This window comes from Hermetia illucens, chromosome 3 (genome assembly GCF_905115235.1).
Source record: "Hermetia illucens chromosome 3, iHerIll2.2.curated.20191125, whole genome shotgun sequence".
Lineage (NCBI taxonomy): Eukaryota > Metazoa > Arthropoda > Insecta > Diptera > Stratiomyidae > Hermetia > Hermetia illucens.
Genome location: NC_051851.1, coordinates 154,861,557 through 154,884,457, shown reverse-complemented (window position 1 = coordinate 154,884,457; position 22,901 = coordinate 154,861,557). Strand labels below are relative to the sequence as shown.

General features: G+C 46.6%; 1 protein-coding gene across 1 annotated transcript; it reads left to right on the top strand.

The window, feature by feature from the left end:
* The first annotated feature begins 8,251 nt into the window (after window positions 1-8,251).
* LOC119651679 (collagen alpha-1(I) chain-like) lies at window positions 8,252-9,139 on the top strand. The gene is made up of 2 exons (XM_038055378.1): window positions 8,252-8,430; window positions 8,499-9,139. Exons 1-2 carry the CDS (start codon window positions 8,400-8,402, stop codon window positions 9,023-9,025), a joined length of 558 nt encoding a protein of 185 aa, XP_037911306.1. The 5' UTR covers window positions 8,252-8,399; the 3' UTR covers window positions 9,026-9,139.
* The last annotated feature ends 13,762 nt before the right edge of the window (window positions 9,140-22,901 follow it).

Genomic DNA, 22,901 nt, shown 5'->3' with positions numbered 1-22,901 from the left:
ATTCTGAACGATGAACTTTAGTTATACACTTTGCGATCCTTTACTCCATTACTTACGCCGAACTGCTCCTCGAAAGAAGTGAGAATAGCTTCCCGTGAAGAGTCAATCTAGATCATCATTTGATTTCTATTCACCCCTAAAGAAAGCATAGTGCGTCAATGGCACCAATATACCATCGTTGACGGTTTGCCGAAATATACTTCAACTGCCACCAAGACTTCCCGAGAAGCTTAAACTTGTCCTCCACTGTTAGGTGACATGTATTTTTGAGGCAACTCACTCGCCGGCAACTTGTAGTAGTGCATTCCATTGCCTGCCGTAACCAGTTACGCGGTTCCTTAAAATATCACTTAAACACAAGCATTTCTGCTTTCTGATCAACATATATACGCATATCTGACTGATGACCTGGTGAAGTTCTTGGAAATTGTGTCCAAACAGGGTACCACGATGATACAATACAAGCAGTAGGTCTTGCGGACGGCTTTTGGGCTTCTATTATAATTCCCCTGGAATTTTATCTCGATGTCACTTTGATAATAGCCATTAGTTTCTTCGGAATGCCTCTCCTGCGAATACTATTTTATCTAAAGATGCACTACTTGTTCGTACTTTTTTACTTTGTTTAAATCAATGAGGAGCAGCTGAATTGAATTCCGACCGAAAACAGCCGTTCTTAAGCGAGATGCATTCCAGTATTATTTTGGCTAGATTCTTGGCAAAGCCAGACGCGTAAACACCGCTCAGGTTTTTGGCATTCAGAATCGGTTCCCTTTCAGGAAAACTTGTCGATCATCCCTTCTTCCATCCTCTTGGGAAAGGTTTTTGGATTCCCATGATTTCCTTATAAGTGGAAGTAGTAGCTTGAGAGGGGAGGCCAGCTTCGATCCGACTAGCAATACGGTTCTCCCTTGGTCCAGCTACAACCGTCTCCTGTTGGGCATAGGTCCAAAATAACTACTAACTCTACTGCTCTACAATCAGCATGGTTAACTTAATTGCTCCAAAGCTGTCGGTCAGTTGAAACCCAGCTGATCTTATGGCAGTATATTTAGAAAGCAAATTTAAAAGTTATTTTTTGGATGTGTGCAATAACAGGGCGCGGGTGAAGAGCCTCAACCTGTGAAGGTTAACGCTGTTTTGCTGACCAGACAATAAAGATTTCGAACACCGAAAAATACTCAGCTGCCATCAAATATGTTCCCTCCTCTGGTGTCAGTGAATTTGGTGGCCACAGCCCAAATTGATACCATAGGATTTCGCCTGTTCGTTGTGATGTCACGGAAAATCCCGCTTACACCGTGCCCAGAGAGAGTTGGGAAGGAAGCTGTTACAGCTGGTGATGATTCCGGCATCCGTATTACGATTGCAGGTTTTCGCAAAATATTCAATGATCCGTTTAACATCCGGTGAAATTCCCCTTCGTCGTTGTAGTTGGGGCTCTACAGTCCATTGTGGGCTCTTTCTCCTTCTCCAGACATCTAGATCCATCAATCGCGTCCTCCGATTTCGAAATCCAACCAGCCTTCTTCGCTGTCGGGGGGGGGGGGGGGCGCCTTAAATTCACTTGGTACAGAGCAGTAGAAGCATAGTGTAGGCTTCTCAGGAACTTGGAATTGGAAAGCGCTAAAACGCATTCGTGGAATTAGGAACGGTGCGTAGTGCGCTCCGTTTAGGAGATATTGACCACTATGTGTCCAGAGCTACGCTGGATACCATGAGCAAGACATTGGTAACACGCAAACAGACAGCAGTGTTATGGCTAGCAGAGCAGAGAGGTCTTAGGGAAGCCTTTCGTTGTTCCTGTTGTCCACCACCACAAAATATTTGCAAGGGCGCAGAATTGAAAGCCAGTATGCCAGTGATCTTCCAATCGCTAGCGGGAACTAGACTGAAAAGTATTCATTTGTGATTTTCGAAGGATGCGTGGTCAGACACTCTCCAGCTCTCTACCGTAAGAATCTCACTGTCGGTTAACAGCACGATATCAAGGACCTCCTTCCAACGGTCACAGTTCTTCGAGCTGGAAAAAGGAAAGGTTAGTGTGAGGCCCCTGTCACCGATATATTGGTGTTTATAATAAAATCAAAGTATACCTCACCTCTTTCGTTAATTTCTGAGCTGCCTCAAAAAGCTTTGCGTTGACGTTGCAGCCTACCCATTGATTTGTCTTCTTTGTTATTATGGTGAACGTCAAATATTCCAGTTCTTCTTCTCCGATCTAGGGCTTCTGTATTAGTAAGAACTTAATGTCTCCCATAGAAGGAGCACAAGAAGATTAGCTTAGGTTCGCTTCGAGTGCTTCAGATGCATAATTTGCTTGCGTAGCGGGTTTATCAGCCCCCGTCGGACGGTTAGTCCATACCTCCTTCAACAGCTCATTCACGGCGTCGATTAGATCCATGTCGTTGTTTCTGACTCCGAACCGCACTTTGTAATCGTCTTTTTGCAGTGCCTCTAGGCACTTTTCATTTATATGATTCAGAAAAGATTGGCTGTTCGCCAGGGGTGCCTTCTCCTTGATAACTTCCTAGTCTACCATTGGAATTCTCCGTGTTTGAAGGCGCAAGATTTGGACCAGCATGTCCTTATTCAAGTGGTTCTTTTTTAATCAAATGAGAGTGATCGGTGTCCTGGAGATCGTATGGGATGACTTTCCGTTTAATGCCTTCCCGGACGTCATTAATTTTAGCGTCCCACTAACCGAGAAAGTCGTTGGATAATTGATCCCCGCATGCTATAACATTAAACCTGCGGACCTCCTGAGAGGAATCAAAGCAGGGGATGAGAGATTCTCAATGACCATCTCCAAGAGCCTGGTCTTAACTTTCGTTCATACTTTCGGCGCCAACACCACACCTAATTGACTTCAGACCACCTCGTTGAAGTGTTTCGCAGTCCGTAGGTCGTCGGACGGTCACTGCAGAGGTTGCTAAATGTCCAAGCCCTTCCACACCCTGCTCCTATTGTTTGTTTGTTGAACCTGATCCTGAGATCGATTGCGTTTGAAGGCGGTGGAATTCGTCTTCCGCTGGTTTATCATTCGTTTGTAGTTATATTCTTCGACAATCGCCTAGTATTTAGCGAGGTTCTTTTCATTCCGCACGTCGAGAATACCGGCCTCCTTATTCTTTGTGCTTTTGCTTAGAATATGTATGGTGTACTATTAGTACTGGCTACTGAGCAAGATTTCAGCGGACCTCTGTTTCTTTGCTGGTTTCCGGTAACCGATATTATTGTTAACCCTTGCATTTGGGGGACCCCTTATGTTGAGGATTTCGGGTTAGGCATACTATGACTGATAATCATTACATCTAGTCGGACAACAGCGGTTTCCAAACCGAAAATCACAAGTCAGTCTGCCGCTTCGCTCCTGGAAGTCCTTGTTGTTAGTTTCAACATAGTGGTGCTACAGCTGGCACCGATTGTACGACCTCGATGACTACTGTCTCCTGGCTCGACGTCAGCAGATCATTCTCCGTTGATACGGCTGGCACCACCATATTTTCTTTTTCTATCCTCGGTTTTTCATTTTTGGTAAACTGGAATTCATGTCTTCCTACCATGAGAAGTCCGACAAACATGTTCATAATTGGTTCAACTATTAAGGGTAAGTTCCTTAATTGGGACTGAAGGTGACCAATGTATTCAGGGTCCACGTACTAAAGATCCCATTCGCTAGGTAGCCCTTGATGTATGCTTCCCAACCATTCGGGTCCTGTAAACACCTTTTTCAGTGCAGGGAGGATTGTTGCTTTGGCTCATCCCCCCACCAAACCCGCTTGCTTCTAATACATGATTAACGAACAACCGGATCCTTATTAGTTGGATGAGCCTACACTTAGCCGCTTAGACTCTTGGCCAATCCGAACACTTTTTCTAGTGGCGGCGAGAAGGTCATGTGAGAGACTTGCCAAATTAAGCAACCTTAACCTGAAGCATAATCACACCAGGCCGCAGTCTATGGTGGGTCTCAACGGGCTATCAGCTTGTGCTCACCTGCCATCGAAGATTCCGTTTTTTTTTCATTTGATTTCTCTGGATATTACCACACCTGGTGGTCTAGTGTTTATTTATTTATTTAATGAGGACAACAGAAAACAAATTCCTTATTACATATTGTCCTCAGAGGGAGGAGCAAGTGAATGGCTTATTTTATGCTTAAAACTAGAGGAGAAAATAGAGTCAAAGGGTCCAAGCTGTAGGGCATTGTAGGACCGGCATAGCCTCGGGATCGGAGAGCGCAAGTAAATTTCGAGCTCCGCGAAGGGTACATCAAAAATGTCCGCACTACGTGTGTTATGAGACGAGGCGATACGGAAAGTATTATAATATCCGAGTTGGCGGAGCAGCCCATTAGACAATTGCAGAGTTTGAAAGGAGTACACATACCAAGGAAGATACGGCGTTGCTGTAGGGAGGGGAGATTGAGATTGAGAATACACAGCAATATTCAAGGATGTTTCTGACAAGGGAATTGAAGAGTGTTAAGCAGGGCTGGATTGAGGTAAAGTCGGAGGAGGATCGTAGGATAAAACCAGACATTTTGGAAGCTCTATTGATGGTGTCAGAGAAGTGAGAATTGAAACGAAATTTTTGGTCGAATATTACACCCACGTCTTTGACGAAGGTTAGTAGTGAAAGGGGTTGTCCACTGAGAGAATAGGAAAAGGATGTTGGGGAAGGTTTAAGGGAATAGCGCATCCAGTGGCATTTTTTGACATTCAGTGTTAGCTTGTTGACTGAACACCAACGGACTAAATTATGAAGGTTGAACTGTAAGAGAGCACAGTCCAACGGAGACGAAATAGAGGTAAACAATTTAAGATCGTCTGCGTAAAGCAAATACGGACAGGTGAGGATGGAGGCGAGGTCATTGATTAAAAACAGGAAGAAAAGCGGGCCAAATATAGAGCCTTGGGGAACACCAGATGAAGGAGAGAAAGAACGAGATGAGTAACCATGAAAAGAAACTTTGCAGGAACGGTATGAGAGATATGAGAAAAGCCAAGCTTTGGAGAAATCTGTATAAATAGTAATGTACCTCCTGTCCTGAATTCAAGCATTTAGCAACAAAGTTGGTAAAGACCAGAAGGTTTGAAGCCATAGATCTATGTTTCACGAGACCATGCTGCTCTTTGACAATGAGGTGACCGAAGTGCGCGGTAAACCAGTCGTTGACGTATCTTTCGAAGATTTTGGGGCAAAAGGAGAGAAGAGAAATGGAGCGGTAGTTCACAGCAAGGGTAGGGTCTCCACTCTTGAGGATAAGAATGATAAGGGCCTCTTTCCAGAGACGGGGGAAAGTAGGATTCATCTAGGCTTTTGTTGTAGATTATACTCAATGTGTTTTCTACAGTTAAGAAGGAAGAGGTTAGGAAGCGCATCGGAGCCAGGCCCGACATTGGGGTCAAGATTAGCACTGAGGAACTCAACCAAGGAAGGCGTAAGAAGAGGAATCGCTAAAGATTCGGAGCAGTCTGCAGTTATGAGAGGTGTAGGGTGTTGAGGGTAGGGGGCTCGAGGGAGAAAACACTGAAGCGAAGTAAGTGCAGAGAAGGTTGCAGGATTGTTGTGGAAAGACCGCACAGGATATTGTACAAGATGTTTAGAGCTTGATCACATGATGAGTTGCTTAATATATTTACCCAGTCGAGGGACGCTAAAGCTGATTTCAGACCGTCAAAATTGGCTTCGCGGAAGTTGTGCTTAGTGGTTTTGGGTTTTGAACGAGGGAGCTCCGCTTCAAATTCAAGTGGGAGGGGTGGTGTGCGTTAGTTTTGACATACGGGGATATGCGAGAAAATAAAGAGAGGTGGCGGTCGGGGAGGTTGGAAAGGAAGAGATCGTGAGGGCGGTCCAAGGAGTTTTGGTGGTATTGAAATTCAGGGCAGAGCAAGTGTTCATAAAGGAAGAAAGTGGACGGGAAGAATGGGAGAGGTTGTTGGAAGGAATTGGAAGGCTAGGATGATTAGGCCAGTGGAGCATGGTGAGGTTGAAATCTCCGCAAATGAAGAAAGGGAGGGAAAGGAATCTAACAGTAAGGAGTTCAGACAAACTGTCAAACAATTCTCCATGCAATTGAGAAGGGCAAGCACAGAGGAAATATACACAAGGTACAATAAATGAGAAGAAGTTGGGCGGGAAGACACGAAGAACAACACAATCAAAAGGAAAGCCAGAGGAGGACAAGACGAGTTCGGCGGGGAGTGTATCTTTTACTGCAATTATGACCCCGCCGCCGGTGGACTTACGAGATGCATCCCGGTCCCTGTCACAGCGGAATGTGGAGTACCCTTACGGGGAGCTCGAAGTTTAATGTGGCACCGTCCAGCCAGGCTTCGGTGTTGCTGGGTCAGCGCATATAAATTGAAGGCCCCCAGCTTGGTTCTTAAACCCCTAACGTTCTGATTAAACAGATGGACAGTAAACATGGATCCAGTTATATAGCTTGTCGAGGCAGGCAGGTTGCCCTGAAATTTACCCGTGAATTGGAGCGCTTGTATGGCTTGATGAATACACCTTCAGGCCAGAAAGAAGGGTTGCCGAGGACGTCAACTTCGTGTGGACAAGTCACCTTGAAAGATGCAATTACTCGGTCGGTGTTGTTGTCTTTTGTCAGTTTAATGCAGAATAGAGGAGAAAGTAGTCCAACTTTGCTCTTTATATATTCCAGAACATCGTCCGTAGAAGTTGTGAACGCTAGCCTGGAGATAAAGTGCTCTTTAGGTGGGGACGCCACCTTTAGCTTGGGCCACTGGTATGGGTGGATTCGAGACTTGCTGAGAAGGCTGTGGATATTGTCCCGTTGTAGGCGCGATGGAGTGAGACATGATCGGAGGCTCGGTGGACCGTAACTCGTCGCATAGGGGCCTCTAGATCACGGATGTAGAACCAGCGGAACACAGGTTGAGAGGCTCCTGACATGATATTGAGGCTGCACTATTAGGCACAGTAGGAAGCCCCTTTTCGGAAGTCACAGTCTTGTCTAACGAATTCCTTAGCCACCGGGAGCACGTAGATAATGACGTCGATTGCTACATTTTTGGCACGTTTTCGCGATTCACTTTTTCGGCGGAATTCAGTGATTGTGCTGAATTTGTGGGCTTGGTATGGTCATCCTTAGCAGAAGGAGAAGTAGACACAGCTGAAGATACAGTAGATACAGTAGAAGCCGCCGCCATTGCAGAGGATCTGCGCCTTCTAGTAGAGTGTCTTCCATTGACGCCGGTAGAAAGCTTTCCCAGGTTTACAGTGTCCGGGGCTCCTTGGATCTGTTTGCATATTCTAGTATCGGATCAATTACATCATTTCTCCCGTTTTCCCTGGTCGAGAAGGAAAAGAAAATTCTGACAGGCAAGATTCAGCATGTAGTCCCCTTCCTTTTGTAGCTTAAGTTTCCCTCTGCCGAGCCTCCCTTTTCCACTTTCGGAAGATTCAAGCAACCATACCGTAAACAGACTGACAGTAGTCAGGCTTCAGGCTTTTCCCACTATGGGGATTGTTGTATTTTCTTTTATGACTAACCCTACGACGCGCAATAAGTCCAGACTTTTCATTGCATTGGAGGGCATGTCTTCCACAGATTTTTCCGTGATTTGATATGCATCTGGTGAGGTTCTTGGGAGAATCTGAGTATGATAGTGAACTACTGCAGGTCACCCCATCACGACAAAGTTGTCTCCAAGAGTAGATTGGCTTGTTTTAGGTGTCTCGCAGTAGAAAACCATTGGACCATTGGACCCACTGGAGTATTGGATCTGTTGACAAGGTAAATATTTTGAATTTCACATTTCAGCTTTTTCACGGATGGAATTACTTTATTGCTAACTGTGAAAAAGAATCAGTAAACATTCAGAAGAAAACAACGCAGGTCGTCAAAAAAAGTTGGCCCCATTGACTAGCAATAAAATCGCCACACTTTTCATAAAAAAATATTTTATTAGGCTCGGTCAAGTCGGCGACATCATTACAAGATTTTTAATTGATAAGCGACATTTTACTGCGTCATAAATTTCTTAAAGTATCAAGATACCTGCCCACGTATATGCTATCAGTCAAGTTTGCTACTTGGTCATCACAATTGGGAGTTCTGAACTCAGAAAAAAATTTATTGATTCTAAATTCAGGGGCATTTTATAACTCATTTTATTGAAGAAAGATCGAAATAGATGAAATCTTTAGGTGTGCGCTTTACAAGAAATTCCAATCAAGGATTGCAAATTTAAAAAGAACGCCCATAAGAGGCTTAGAGTCAATTATTATTTTAGTGAGTTCACAGTTAGATTGCAAATTTCTTTTAATGGTGTTCCGTTGGAGCTGTTTTCACTAAATCTCTGAACTGAAATCGAAATGACATAAAAGGCAACTGAGAAGTTTTTGGTGAGCATTCAATCGAAATGATTCGTCTATCAACAGTATTGGTCTTTGGTAAGAATCCCTAAGGTCTTAACAAAGAAAGGATTTGTTACAAATCGTTCCAAAATTGTTATTTCCAGGACTACTTGCTCTTGCGGCCCAAGGCTTCACTATTTCAGAAAAGGATAAAAATTTGATTGGTCCCAAAGCAGAGGAATTCAGTCGAGTGGCACGGCAACTTCTTCGCGATTACGTAGGACCTCCAGGACCACCAGGGGCGCCTGGATTACCAGGCCCACCAGGTGTTCCGGGTCAGGAAGGACCGGCTGGCAGGCCTGGAGAAACTGGGCGTCCCGGTGAACGAGGTAGACCTGGAAAAGATGGCAATAATGGTCGTCCGGGTCCTGACGGTGAACGCGGACAGGCAGGTGCTCCTGGAGCACCAGGTCAGCAAGGACCACAAGGACCTCCTGGTCTGCCAGGACGAGATGGAGCAGCAGGACCTCCGGGACCAAAAGGCGAGACAGGAGCACCTGGGCAGAATGGAACACCAGGATCGAGGGGATCCCCAGGATCACGTGGTGTACCGGGCCGGCCAGGATTCCCCGGCCCAGTAGGAGCCACTGGTCCAGTTGGAGCTCCGGGACCAATTGGACCCTCAGGTTAAGCGGAATAATGCAAAAGAACTCATTACCAACGCCTCTATTTTATTCTTGTTTACTATACAATAAGATCAGCTACAAAAACAGATAAATTCGAATAAAGAAATTTTGTATCTAAAGTATATCTTTCTCTGCTAATAACTTTGGTCAGATTTAAGAGGGCAATCATACTCGCAATGTAAAGCATTAACAATCGTCTCCCGCGTTAACATCAATATGAAATTTTCTGGTAAAGCAGCCAAGAAGGTATCCGTAAGGATATTTTCTGCAAGCGAACCCATTAAGGCACCACTCACCATATCAATAGGGAAAACGAGAAAAATGAAACTGAATTCTTATGACTGTCTAGACGTGAACCAATAAATTTCGCGTATATTAGCATTGGAAACGATCTGGGAATTAATTTTTGTTAACTATTTTCCTTTTATGTCTGCAGAAATGGAGAAAAACTTTTCTCAGTTAAGAACTCTATCCAACAAAGTGGAAAACATTTTCCTTTTGTGTCTTCAAAGGTTGTGGTTGGTACTACTACGTCTAATGGTGAAATTCTCAATTATTTTCGTATTCAAAAATTTTCCTCCTCAAGTCACTTGCCGAATTGTAATTGATGAGAAAACTTTGGTTTTTCTTATTATTGCCGTTACTTGGAAGTGAAATAGGTTCAAGGTCGAACGGGCGAATTTCGCAGAAGTCGGAATGTAGCATAACTTGAGCTGAAAAGCTTCTTTGAAGCTGTTTACGTTGTTTTTCGGACGTTCCAAATTCCCTTTCCCTTATTCATTAAGTTATTAAATTTGCACCCCCTTTCCAAGTGACGAAAAACGAATAAAAACTACCAGCTTCCGACCATGGTAGGTAGGTATCAGTGATCGCTCTGAGGGGCCCAATTAGCACCGTTTTGATGGTATAAACTCCTAAGACTGCTATTATGGGAGCAGCGAGGCAGAGTCCAGCCGGCTCGGATCTTCAGAGCCAGCCCGTAGCATTCACGAAAGAAAGCAGCTCTCCCACCCTGCAGCTAGAGATCTCTCTCTGAGGTCCCCCAAGAATAGTTTACCCAATGTCCGTAGCTAGAGCTACGCAATCGCAGAGAAAGTGCATGAGGGTTTCCCTTCCTTCACCGCAGCTTCGGCAATGCGAATTGTAGGGTATGCCGAGCGTAGCGACATGATCCCCTATGGGCCAGTGTCCCATGCAGACCATCGTAATCTTGTATGCAGTTCCGCGTGTCTTGCACAGAAGCTCTCGTGTTATGTCTCGGGTTATATTATAAGCGGGTCAAATTCTCTATGACTTGGCACAGCTCGTAAGCCTTCGCCATCCTAGGCTCGTGGCTGCTAGGTAGTGCGAGTAGACTCGGCCCCCGACAGCCGCCAGCGGAGCACCGACTGTATTGGCCGAGGGACTGCCAAGAGCAGAGCCTCACCTGGGCAATCCGTCAGCCGGCTATGTTCCTATGCCCGGGAACCCAAAGGAGGGTGACCTCGAGCGTGCCGCCCAGATGGTTCAGCGCGTCTCTGCACTGCCCCATCACCTTGGAAGATGTCGTCACTGAGTTCAAGGCCTTGATGGCCGCTTGGCTGTCGGTCAGAATGGCTATATTACGCTTGGGGCTCGAATCTCGCTCTAGCCATCGACAGACTTCCAATATCGCCAGTACTTCCGCTCGGAATACACTGGCGAAACCTGGGAGACCATACGACTCGGATACACAGTGTATGTTCGATAAAACCCCCGCGCAAACTCCAAAGTCCATCTTTGATCCGTTGGTAAAGAATACTGAGTCATAACCTTGCAACACGCCCTCAGTCTTCCAGTTTGACCTGGTTGGAAAGTCCACAGCAAAGTTTCTCGTGAAGTTCAGCTTGCGTCTGGCATAGTCCGTGGGGAATGTCCAGATTTCCCGAGGTATATCATCTAGGATGTTACTGTGGTCAGAGGATTTCGCTGCTCAGCATCCGGACTCACGTAGTCTGACGGCACTGCACCCTGCAACGTATTTAATGTAGATTTCTAGGGCGAGGAGATGCAGGAGTATATTGAGAGCATCTCCCGGACAGGATTGCAGAGCTCTAGTAGCACCTGCACACGGGGTTTTTGAATCCTATTGAGCTTCATCCTATTGTATTTTTTCCTCAAAGCCTGCTACCATACAATAGAGTCGCACGTTCGGATCGGACGCACTACAGCAGTGTACATCCAGAGAACCATCCTCGGCCGGAGACCCCATTTCTTTGCAAAGGTTCTCGTGCAGGCATAGAAGGATATAACGGCCTTCTTAACCCTCAGTTCCATGTTCAATCTCCTATTTACCTTTGCATCCAGGATTACATCCAGATACTTTACATTAAAGATAAGAACCAATCTTGTCCATTCGGCCTTGGTAGATGGAATTCAGTTATCCTTGTCTTCGTGGTGAATAGCATCAGTTGCGTTTTGGTTGGGTCTATGCTGAGTAAGCATCTTGCGGTCCACAGGCACACCTTTCGCAACGCTCCTTCCATGATGTCGCTCATAATGGACAGAAACATACTTGATAATAATATCACCAAGTCGTCGGCAGACGCCACCAGCTTCATCTCGCTGCTGTCCAATGTACGTAAAATTTTGTAAATTACTATCAACCAGAGCATCGGTGAGATGGTGCCACCCTGGGGCGTGCCTTTGTTCACAGCTCTGGTCAAGTAGTTCAGTAGCCTCCCAGATCCGACTGGATTATCCTGGTACCTAGCATGGATATAACCTAATGCGCGAGATAACCCTTCAATCCAATACTGGTCAAGGCTTCCTTGATGGTTTGGTTGGTACTAACGTTGTTAAAAGCTCCCTCTATATCCAAGAAGGCAGCTATGGTGTACTGCTTGTACTGCAGCGACCACTCAACCATGCCAATTACCTCGTGAATGGCGGTTTCTGTGGATTTTCCTTTGAGGTAGGCATGTGTGTGACTTAGAGAAAGGCGTTCTTTCCATAATCATGAATGTCCAGGACGCGCTCTAGGATCTTCAGCACGAAGGAGGTCAGTCTGATTGGTCGAAAGTCCTTCGTGGACTCATGACCGCGCCTGCCCGCTTTCGGTATGAAAACCACTCGTGCGCGCCCCTAGGACTGTGGTACGTATCCTAAAGAGATGCAGCTCCGGTAAATCTCACCAAGTTACAGCACAACGCTTTGAAAAAAAGTGCTGATTGACAAAAAGTGCCGCACTAGCTTGCTGAAAAATCGGCCCCCAAACTGGATACTGAAGGCAAGGTGAGTATAAATTGAGCGGTATTCAAGCTCTGGGAAGACGTAGCTGGGTTGGGTGCTTCGAATCCGACCGTTTTGCAATGCTGCTGTAAGGAGATAGCTTGTGCTGTTCAGCAAGAAACTGATCTACCGATTGAACCACAGAATTGAATCGAAAAGATCTTCCACCTTTTATCTTTTTTTTGGAGTTGGTGGAAGGGAGGCTGAAGCTGAACATAGCTACGAATGTGAACACCTGAATATGCGATCTTTAAATCAAAAGAGAACAGGAGCGAGGTAAACGCAACGCACCCACGGAGCGATACAAGCGGTTAACATGAATATACTAAATTTTTTCAACTACTGTTTTCGCTATGAAGCATCCATCATAGTAGTTCCACAGCGAAAGAAAGGGGAAGGATATAAGACCGACTTTAGGGGTATATATATGGTTGCTATTTATCACTTAGTGGGTGACACTTTGAAGTCAACCACACCTACACGCCATCATTCGTGGCTTCCTGCAACGCCCTTCATCTCCCCGCATGACTTCCCTCCCGCACTTCACCACTACTGATTTGCACAAAGTGCTCTTGAGATGGTCTAGTCGTCGGTATTTGCTGGGAGAGTAGTTTCCACTGCATGCCTGCCCAGCAATACAAATGCGCCCCTTCTTAATGTGTGACCTACCCACTGTCACTTTCGACTTATGATCACAACACATACGGTTGCGAGGCTTGTACACCCACCGAGTTTTTCGTCAATAATAATATCAAACCAGCGTATCCTGATGGTATGGTGCAAATGGCTGTTTAAGCCTCGGAGATTTTGAGTGACAGTAACAGTAACACAGCAGCACATGGTTTACCTTCCATGTGCTACCCTCATATAGCGACAAACAAATAACATTAGCACAGAACATTCTCAAATTGATATTGGTGTTGAGATAACTGCATTTCCGAATTTTAGACAACTCAACGAAAGCGCGGATCTACCGCCGTTGACGCTTAAGTAATTAAGATTACTTATTATTTTTATTAATATATTTAAGCGAATTCAATGCGAATTCTATACAGCAAACTCAACGCGAATTCTATACATCAAACTCAACTCAAATTCTATTTTACATAATTCAAAAAGGACTTCCGTATTCTTTAGCAATTTTCAACTTAATAATTAAAATTCAGTGACAAGTCTGAAAAACATAATTACTGCGATCTTCCACTCCCTTGGCGTGCCACGCAAAGTGGATAGATCCGCGCCATCTATTCGCTCGCAACATTCGAAATAAATTTCGAATGCTGCGAATCCTGCCGCGCCACATCACTCCGCCCCCAGATGAAACCTAGGGGGTTTCAGCGACTGATCCCCGAACTTCGTTCGCCGTTAATCCACAAAGCGGACACGACGTTGCTTCGGGGCGCACGCGGGTTTCAGCCTGGACAAAGAGACCGCCTTTTTGTGACCACCGATCTCGAGCTGGAAGAAATGTTCTCCCCGCTCGAGAACGCGGTACGGGCCCTCATATGGAGGCTGCAGCGGCTTCCGGACGGCATCCGTTCTGATCAGCACATGCGTGCATGTGTCCAGTTCCTTGGGCGAACAAGCAGGTATGGACGAGTGTCGAGTGGGTGGTGGCGCCTTGATGCGCCGGAGATTGTCCCTCAGCAGACGCACCAACCCCGACTCCGTGAGACCCGATCTCTTGTCGAAGACCGGATCGCTTGGGAGTCTTGGGTTCTCCCCGTAAACCAGCTCCGCGGGGCTGGCAGCAAATTCCTCTCGGCGGGTTGTACGAAGGCCGAGTAGGACGAGAGGCAAGACTTGCGTCCAGGACGGGTCGTCGCGTGCCATAATGGCGGCTTTCAGCGTCCGGTGCCAACGTTCCAACATCCCATTGGATTGTGGGTGGTATGCCGTAGTCCGCTGGCGTTTAAAACCAAGGAGTTTGCCTAACTCGGAGAAAAGGGTGGACTCAAATTGCATTCCCTGGTCAGTGATGACCACTGCAGGGACGCCAAAGCGAGGTATCCACTCTCGACAGAGGGCTTCAGCACATGATTGCGCCGTAATGTCTTTCAGAGGTATTGCCTCAGGCCACCGCGTGAACCTGTCGATGATTGTGAGGCAATACTTAAAACCGTGCGAGTCTCGCAAAGGCCCTATAATGTCGAGGTGTATGGTGTGGAAACGCTTGGTAGTGCGGGGGAATGAGCCCACTTCTTTCCTAACATGCCTGGAGACTTTACATTTTTGGCATGCGATGCACTCTCTGGCCCAGGAATTAATATCCTTGTTCATGGAGGGCCAGAAGTATTTTCCGGTGACTAACCGGTTTGTTGTCCTGATGCCGGGGTGCGCCAAGTCATGAACTGCGTGGAACACTTCCTTGCGAAATGTGGCCGGAATGTATGGCCGAGGTCCCTTTTCCGAGTCTTCGCAGCAGAGCGAGAGGTTTGAGCCGAAGATGGGCAACTCCCGAAATTTGTATTTGGGGTTGGACTTGAGGCTCTGAAGTGCTGCGTCATCCACTTGCGCCTTGGCAATAGCCGAGAAATCGAGTGAGGCGGGGATGTTAACTTCGGAGACACGAGACAAAGCGTCAGCAACAATGTTGTCCTTCCCGGACACGTGCTGGATGTCCGACGTAAACTGGCTTATGAAGCTCAGGTGTCGAAGCTGACGAGGGGACGCTTTGTCGGGCTTCTGTTTCAAAGCGAACGTGAGAGGCTTATGGTCCGTGAACACTGTGAACGGCCTGCCTTCTAGGGAGAAACGGAAGTATTTGATGGACAGGTATGCGGCGAGCAGTTCGCGATCGTAGGTGCTGTAGTTCCGTTGAGCGGGATTCAACTGCTTCGAGAAGAAGCTCAACGGCTGCCAAACTTGGTCCACCTTTTGGTGAAGGGCAGCACCTACTGCGATGTCAGAGGCATCAACAAAAACGGCTAGGGGTGCATCTTGCAGAGGGAATGCCAAGAGTGTAGCGTCAGCCAGTTGTTGACGAGATTTGTCAAACGCGCAGATAGCCTCTTCAGACCACACGATCTCTCGTGTGTCCTTAGTTTTGGGGCCAGACAAGTACGCGTTCAAAATGGACTGGAGATGGGCGGCCTTGGGCAGGAAACGACGGTAGAAGTTTAGCATGCCCAAGAACCTCCTCAACTCCCTCACTGTCTTTGGACGCGGGAAGCTTGTTATCGCTTGCACCTTGTCTGGGTCGGGCTGTATTCCTTCAGGGGAAATGAAATGGCCGAGGAATCTCACCTGTTGTTGAAGGAATTTGCATTTCTCAACGTTTAGGACTAAACCGGCCTCAAGGAGACGTTGAAAAATGCACTCGAGATGGGCTAAGTGCTCAGACTCAGTGGAAGAAGCGACCAAAACATCATCCAAATATACGAAACAGAATTCGAGGTTTCGCAGGACTGAGTGAATGAACCTTTGAAAGGTTTGCGCCGCATTGCACAATCCGAAAGTCATTCGGGTGAACTCGAAGAGTCCAAAGGGTGTGCATATTGCCGTCTTTGGAATGTCTTCAGGAGCTACTGGGATTTGGTGATAAGCCTTGGTTAAGTCCAAGGTCGAAAAGATGCGGCAATTCGCGAGGTGATGCGCAAAGTCGTGGATGAGTGGAATTGGATATCGGTCAGGAACAGTCTGTGCATTTAGCCTTCTGTAATCCCCACATGGGCGCCATTCGCCGTTTGGCTTAGGGACCATATGCAGTGGGGAAGACCAACAGCTGTTTGAGGGCCTGCAGATACCCTGTTGAACGAGTTGTTCAAACTCTTTCCGTGCAATTGCCAGTTTCTGAGATGGTAGAGGACGCACCTTCGAGAAGATCGGGGAACCAGTAGTGATAATGTGGTGCTGCACATTGTGCTTCACTGGTTTGGAGAGACTACAGTTGGTAGTAATCTGGCTGAACTTTTGGAGAAGTGCCCGAACACGAGAGTCGGTAATGTCTTCTAAAAGAACGGAAAGATTATTGCCTGGGTGAGATACCATATGTCCCGACGAATTAAGGTTGGTCGTGGAATCTATAAGAGACTTGTTTTGCAAGTCCACCAGCAATCCATAGTGACACAGGAAGTCTGCGCCTAGTATGGGGAAGCTGACATCCGCCAGGATGAAACGCCACGAAAACGTCCTACGCAAGCCAAGACTCACGTCCACTTGCCTATATCCGTAAGTATTGATGCGGGAGGAATTTGCTGCCGCAAGTTTGAGCGGTTGAGGGAAAAGTTGATGATGCTGGGGTACGGGAAGAACCGAAACCTCCGCACCCGTGTCGACGAGGTAGTTGCGCCTGCTGAGGGGGTCGAAAATAGTTAGGCGACGTGGTGCTGCGTTCTGGGTGGCCGCCGCCAAGACCCCCCGCGGACCTAGTTTTTTGCGGTAGAAGAGAATCTACACGGTAGCGTACATCTTGTCGCTTTATCCCCGAATCTGCGGTGGTACCAGCAAATCCCTGGGTCCGTGGACTGTCTTGACGACCTGCTACCTGATCGCCCTTTTCGGATGGCAGACCGCGAGCGTGCTCGCGATCTGGCGCCCGAACGCTGAGCGTCCAACGTCGCCCGCATCTCGGCCATACTGGCTGTTAATGCAGCAATCTCGCGCCTCAATTCACCCACCTCATCCGACGGTGGTTGAACGGCCGCCAAGGTTGGGCGTACGTACACCTCCTGAACCTGGTCGGCCGTCGCTGCCAGTTCCTCCAAGGAACCGGAGACGCAAGCGAGGATCGCCTGGGTGCCCTCCGGGAGCCGACGCAGCCAGAGCGACTTGATCAGGTCTTCTTCGATCAATTGCCTCATTTCACGAAGCAATTGGCTGGGAGTTCGATCACCTAAGGTTAAACCTGCCAGCAAGTGGTCTAATTTTGCCGACTCGCTTGCCGACAGGCGCCTGATCAACTCGCTCTTGAGCTGCACATACGATGTCGACTTCACCACGTCGGACACCAGAAGTATGGACTCTTCGTCCAGGCCGACCACCGCGTAGTTGAAACGGGTCGCGTCCGATGTGATGCCGGACATTTGGAATTGTGCTTCCAAATGCACGAACCACAGCTCGGGGTTCCGCCGCCAAAACGGAGGAACGCGTACGGTGAGGGCGGTCACTTGCGGGTCCGATGGGCCTGCCGTGTCTTTATTGTCAAAAGACATTTTTCTTACAGAGAAGTACGAGATTGAGATGTAAACGCGGTGAGTTTATACTGAAACGCGGTGAACTTTACACCGACACGGCAGGTCGCACCCACAAATGCACGCAAGAAACGAGAAAAAACGAAGCGGACGCTATCCAGCGCAGACCAAAAACACCACCAATGAGAATGGAGGACTCGCGATGCTAAACACCAAACTCAACTCAAATTCTATTTTACATAATTCAAAAAGGACTTCCGTATTCTTTAGCAATTTTCAACTTAATAATTAAAATTCAGTGACAGGTCTGAAAAACATAATTACTGCGATCTTCCACTCCCTTGGCGTGCCACGCAAAGTGGATAGATCCGCGCCATCTATTCGCTCGCAACATTCGAAATAAATTTCGAATGCTGCGAATCCTGCCGCGCCACAACGCGACGGGCACGGTTCGGTACCATAGGCGGTAGAAACTACACTTCCTAAATATTCCCCATTAACCCAGATAGAAAGGTTACGATGACCCGTCAGACTGAGAACCTTGATTTGTAGTTTATTTTCAATTCAACTCCTTCCTTTCCAAATCTAGGGCCATTGGGCCTAGGTCCATGACCCGGCAAAAGGATAAGGATGTTGTCAGCGTAGTCGAGGTTTTCGAGAAAATTTGTCATAGTCCACTGAATTCCTCCACGTGCTCCGGACAAGGCAGCATGAAGAACGTCACCCATGACAAAAAGAAATTATATCGGTGACAAGCAACCCTGGCGGACACCACTTTGGACCTCAAAATATTCCCAGATTTTACATTTTGCACCATCAATGTCGCTTTGGAAACAACCCGTGACTGTATGAAGTATATAAATGTCTGAGAAGTGCGAGTTCTTCCAGGATCTTAGCACTATTATGCTCTTCTTCTGGAAGCCAGAGAAAACATTTTTTAAAAGATTGCAGCTCAGAGACCCTCTCCTCGGTTAGTCGTGCAGCCTCCCAACCGTCGTTGAAGGGTAGCTAATACTGTCTGAGTCAATCTTTCGTGATTTCGTTGGCAAAATTTAGCGGTCACTTTTTAAGTTATACGCCTACTGGTTCAAAGCGAAACTTAATGCCTTGTGTAAGACTTAGAGCTAGGAGGAGTTTTCTTTTAAGTTATGTGTCGTAATCAGATAGATTTACGTCGTCATTCAACACCTATCGGCTCGGATAGTCTTGGTTGCAAATGAGGAGTTAGCCGTTGCTGGCCGAGCCATCTTTGCATGTTGCTGGGCTGAAGAGTAGGGATCGCCAGAAGACCGCAACCGCTTTAGCTTGCTCTTAGATGCAAATACCCCGGAAACAGATGCCCCTGGACCTTAGCACACCCGGAGGTATAGGTTTGCCAGAGGGTGGTTTGCCCGAAGGCAAAGTCTAGGAATAGGGGAATGGAAATAAACCTCTGTGAAGGGCAGGATGAAAATGTTTACGTTACATAGGTTATAAGACGCAGAACAGTAGGTTCTGCAGTCAATCAGATGCGAGGATAGTTAGGATGTTGTAGGAAGGACAGGTTCATAAAGCGGAGGCCGGAAAGGCAGTCCACGCGAGGGAAGTTTTTCTCAAAGAAAAGGCAATGGGTGAAATTATGTTGCACATTTTCAAGGGAAAGACAGTTATGGGAAGGAGACCAGAGCACGGAGCAGTACTCGAGGGTATTCCTCACGAGGGAATTGAAGCGCCCTATGGAGGGTTGGATGGAATCAAAATCAGAGGAGGGGCAAAGTGTAAAGCCTGATAATTTTGCTGCTTCATCGGTAACTTCGAGGCAATGATTGTCGAAGTGGAGCTGATTGTCGAAAGTGAATTCGAGGTCATGAGTGGAATTTAGGTATCAAAAGGAATGGCCATTAAGAGAGTAGGAGAAGGGAGTGGATGAGGATTTTAGGGAGTACCACACAAAGTCACACTTTCTGACGTTTGGCGCTAAACCATTAGCAGAGCACCAACGAACCAGAGTGTCTAGGTTAGATTGAAGCGAAACACAGTCCAAGGCGATGATATTGCGGAAAACAGAGGATCAGTGGGGAAGGTAAGAAGCAAGCCATAAAACAAGTGGTATAAGAATTTGGATAGAAGTATCTCGTGATTTACAGTGTCGTGAATTTAGACATTTACTGACAAAGCTGGTAAAGTCATGTTTTCCTCGTTTACTATGTGGTGGCTGACCAGTCGCTGACATATCTTTCCAAGATTTTAGAACAGGAGGAGAGGAGGGAAATGGGACGGTAATCCTCAACAAGCGCAAGACCACCACCTTTGTGAATTGGCCTTTTCCACAATTCGGAATGATTCGCTTCGAAGCTTTTGTTGAAAATAAGGAATAGGGGAAGAGAGATGGACTGATCAATTTTAAGCAAAAAGAGGTTTGGAAGACCATTGTAGGTAAAGCCGAAATTGGTATCAAGTTTGCCAATAAGGTACTCTACAATGAGAAGCGTAAAAAGGGGAATGATAATCGATGCGGGGCAAGCTACTTCCACTAGCGGGAGGGAAGAGGAGGAAAAAGAGGGAGCATAGACTGAGGAAAAGTAGCGGCAGAGTAAATCAGAAGATAGTTGGGGGAGTTATCTGAGGAGCCAGAGAATTTAATAGATGGAGGGGATAGTTAAGCAGGACTGCCGGAGTTGTTAATTTGCCACAAAAGCCGAGGAAAGATACCTCGGAGGAGACACCGGGTGAAAAACTTACCCCGAAGAAGCCTCGAAACCCATGAAGGCGGAGAGGACTGGATCAACCAGGAAAGTAGACCTGCTGCCCAATGAAGAGAAGAGCTGGAAGACCTAAACCTAGGACTCCTAGGGCTCAGGTGGACAGCGATGCGTAGGAAAGCGCCATGTCGGAGGAGGAGGGCGATACACCGACAGTAGAGAAGAGCTCCAAACAATAACGGAGCCAATGGCCAGCACTAAGATAGCCCACGTAAACCTCCACCATGTGAAAGCTGCATCTGCGGTAATTGCAACGGCAAGTTCCAAGCAGAACATTGGAATAGTGCTGGCTCAGTAGCCCTAGGTGTACCGGGGGCAGGTTCGGGGTCTACAAGGAGGAAGCATGCAAGTAATTCGGGACCCCTCTTGTAAAAAACCAAGAGCTTACATAATTCTTAAACGTAATTTCAAATACATATGTCTTTGAGAGTTCTTAACCGGGGATATGATATCATGACAAAGAGGTTTCACTTTGATAAGAAGTTTGAAACACGTTGGTGTAACAAGGCAAACTGGGAGAGCGTGGCTGCGACATACGGCTTAAACCTGCAACTGATTACTTGGTATACTGGCGGATCCCTCACAGCAGTGGGAGCGGATGCCGGTGTCATTGGTGCCAGAAAAACGTACTTTGAGCCAATGGGTAGGTACACTGGCATATTCTAGGCGGAAATATAAACCATAGACAAATGTACCTCCTTTAATCTGCAAGGGAACTATAGCTAGCTCACCGATAGCCAAGCAGCGATCAAGGCATTGAGGTCCAACCAGGGGAACTCTAAACTGGTGTGGGAATACCTTGAGAGACTGAATACACTCGGCTCTTCCAATAAGGTCTGAATACTTTGGGTTCCTGGCCATATTGGGTTGGAAGGCAACGAGGCAGCGGATGAACTAGCCAAGAAGAGAGCAGGGACACCTCTACACGGGCCAGAACCCTTCTGTGGAATCGGAAACGATTTCATGACTATAACTCTAAGAAAGGTGAGGAGGAATGGAGCAGTCGAGGGTGCTTATTGGGGGATATGAACCCATTCGCACAAAGGATTGCTTAAACCTCACCAAAAAGAACCTCCGAATCATAGTGGGAAGCTAGGGATATCTACACACACTGCCTGCAGGTTTTGTAAGGAGTATGACGAAACCTCTATACACGTCCTGGGACAGTGTCCGGCACTTGTGCAAAGTAGGTCGAGGCATCTGAGACAACACTTAATACCAGATGAAAGATCTGCAAGTAGGGAACACACTAAAGTTCCTGACGGTTATAGGCCTCCTTGAGATGGTATGATCAATAGGTACACTTTAACCGGTAAAAGAGGCACAATAGTTCTTTAAGGACGCAGTGCGATTTTCCCTTAACAGAATAATAATAATAATAATGTGGCACCAAAAAGGTTTGAAGTTTCCTCGCTTTAGTGAGTCTTCACGACTGGTCAGATGCTAATTTTTGGATTTAAGTATTAAGGATTTGGCCGAGGAACGCAGAGTTTTGAAAAAAAAGTCAGCAAAGGTACTAGGAGATGGAGACTTCTTCATCGCAGTGTGTTTTTTATGAAGTTTTTTGTCGGCTTCAGTGGTGAACCAGGCAGTGAAGATTGTAAGCACTTAGGAGAGAAGGGAATGTAACAGGGAATAAAATCAGATAAAATGGTATACAAGGTGTTGACTTCTTGATCACACGTTAATTAAGAGCGGAGGGGAACGAAGTTGTTTGCCGCCAGGAGTGAGTTCAGACCTTCGAAGTTCGCGTTACGTAAGTTGAACTTGGTAGGCTTGCGCGCAACACGGGAATGATGTCGGGATATCTGAGCAAAGAACGCGAGAGTAGGATGATGGGCATCAGGGGCAACGTCAGAGAGAGCATAAGGGAACTGGGGAAGGCAATGCACAGGGAGGTTAGAGAGGATAAGATCAAGAGTGAAACCACTTAGGGTTTCAAGAACGATTAAACTGGAGGGCAGAACATGAAAGTTGATAACAGGAAGGGTGGGTGGAGTTAGTAGGGAGGGTGGGGAGACCAGGAGTAATGGGTCAGAAGAACATAGGAAGATTAAAGTCGCCACAGAGGATGAAAGCAAGTGAGGGGAACAAAACGATTAGGAGTTCTGAGAATATGTCGAAGAAATCCTCGTACAGAGAAGGAAGTCGGAGGCAAAACAAAATATACACAGGATATGATAAAGGGCACACGTTTGGCGCAGTAGAACTGATTAACAGAATATCCTTGCAGCTCCGAGGAGAATACATATTCCTCGGTGTTAATGCAGCCGAGTCGCAAAATTTACTCGAGAAATTTTGTAGTTAGGACATGCAGCTATCACAAACTGCAGGGTTTCACATCCATAGTCTTATAGTTACAATCAATGGCCACTACTCTGCGACTCTAAAGGATATACCCAACTGGATTTGTGAAGTCAATTCCATTAATTTTTTCTAAGATTTTTACTGACGTCCAAAGCAGGTTAATAAACTAAAATGGAGCGCAAGGTCGCTAAGAAATGGAAAAGATCGTCCCACAAAAAGCTGAGTATCAGATGCAAGTCTGCTTACACTTTTATTGCTTAAATTATCTTTTCCCTCGAATTTGAAGAAATGCGTTAATGGGAAGAAAAGAAACCCCGAAACCGCGACGTCTAGCCTTTCCTTAATGCCATAAAGACATAAAATCTTTTTTGTCGAATTTCCGATATTTTCTAGCCATTAGCCAAATTTAGCGAAAATCAGGCCTACAAAAAAGAACCTAGCCTGATTCACTG

Excerpts from the sequence above, each read along its gene's own strand:
- LOC119651679 (XM_038055378.1), top strand. The coding sequence starts at position 8,400 with ATGATTCGTCTATCAACAGTATTGGTCTTTG. Across the intron at positions 8,431-8,498 it reads ATCAACAGTATTGGTCTTTG|GACTACTTGCTCTTGCGGCC; the intron begins GTAAGAATCCCT and ends TGTTATTTCCAG.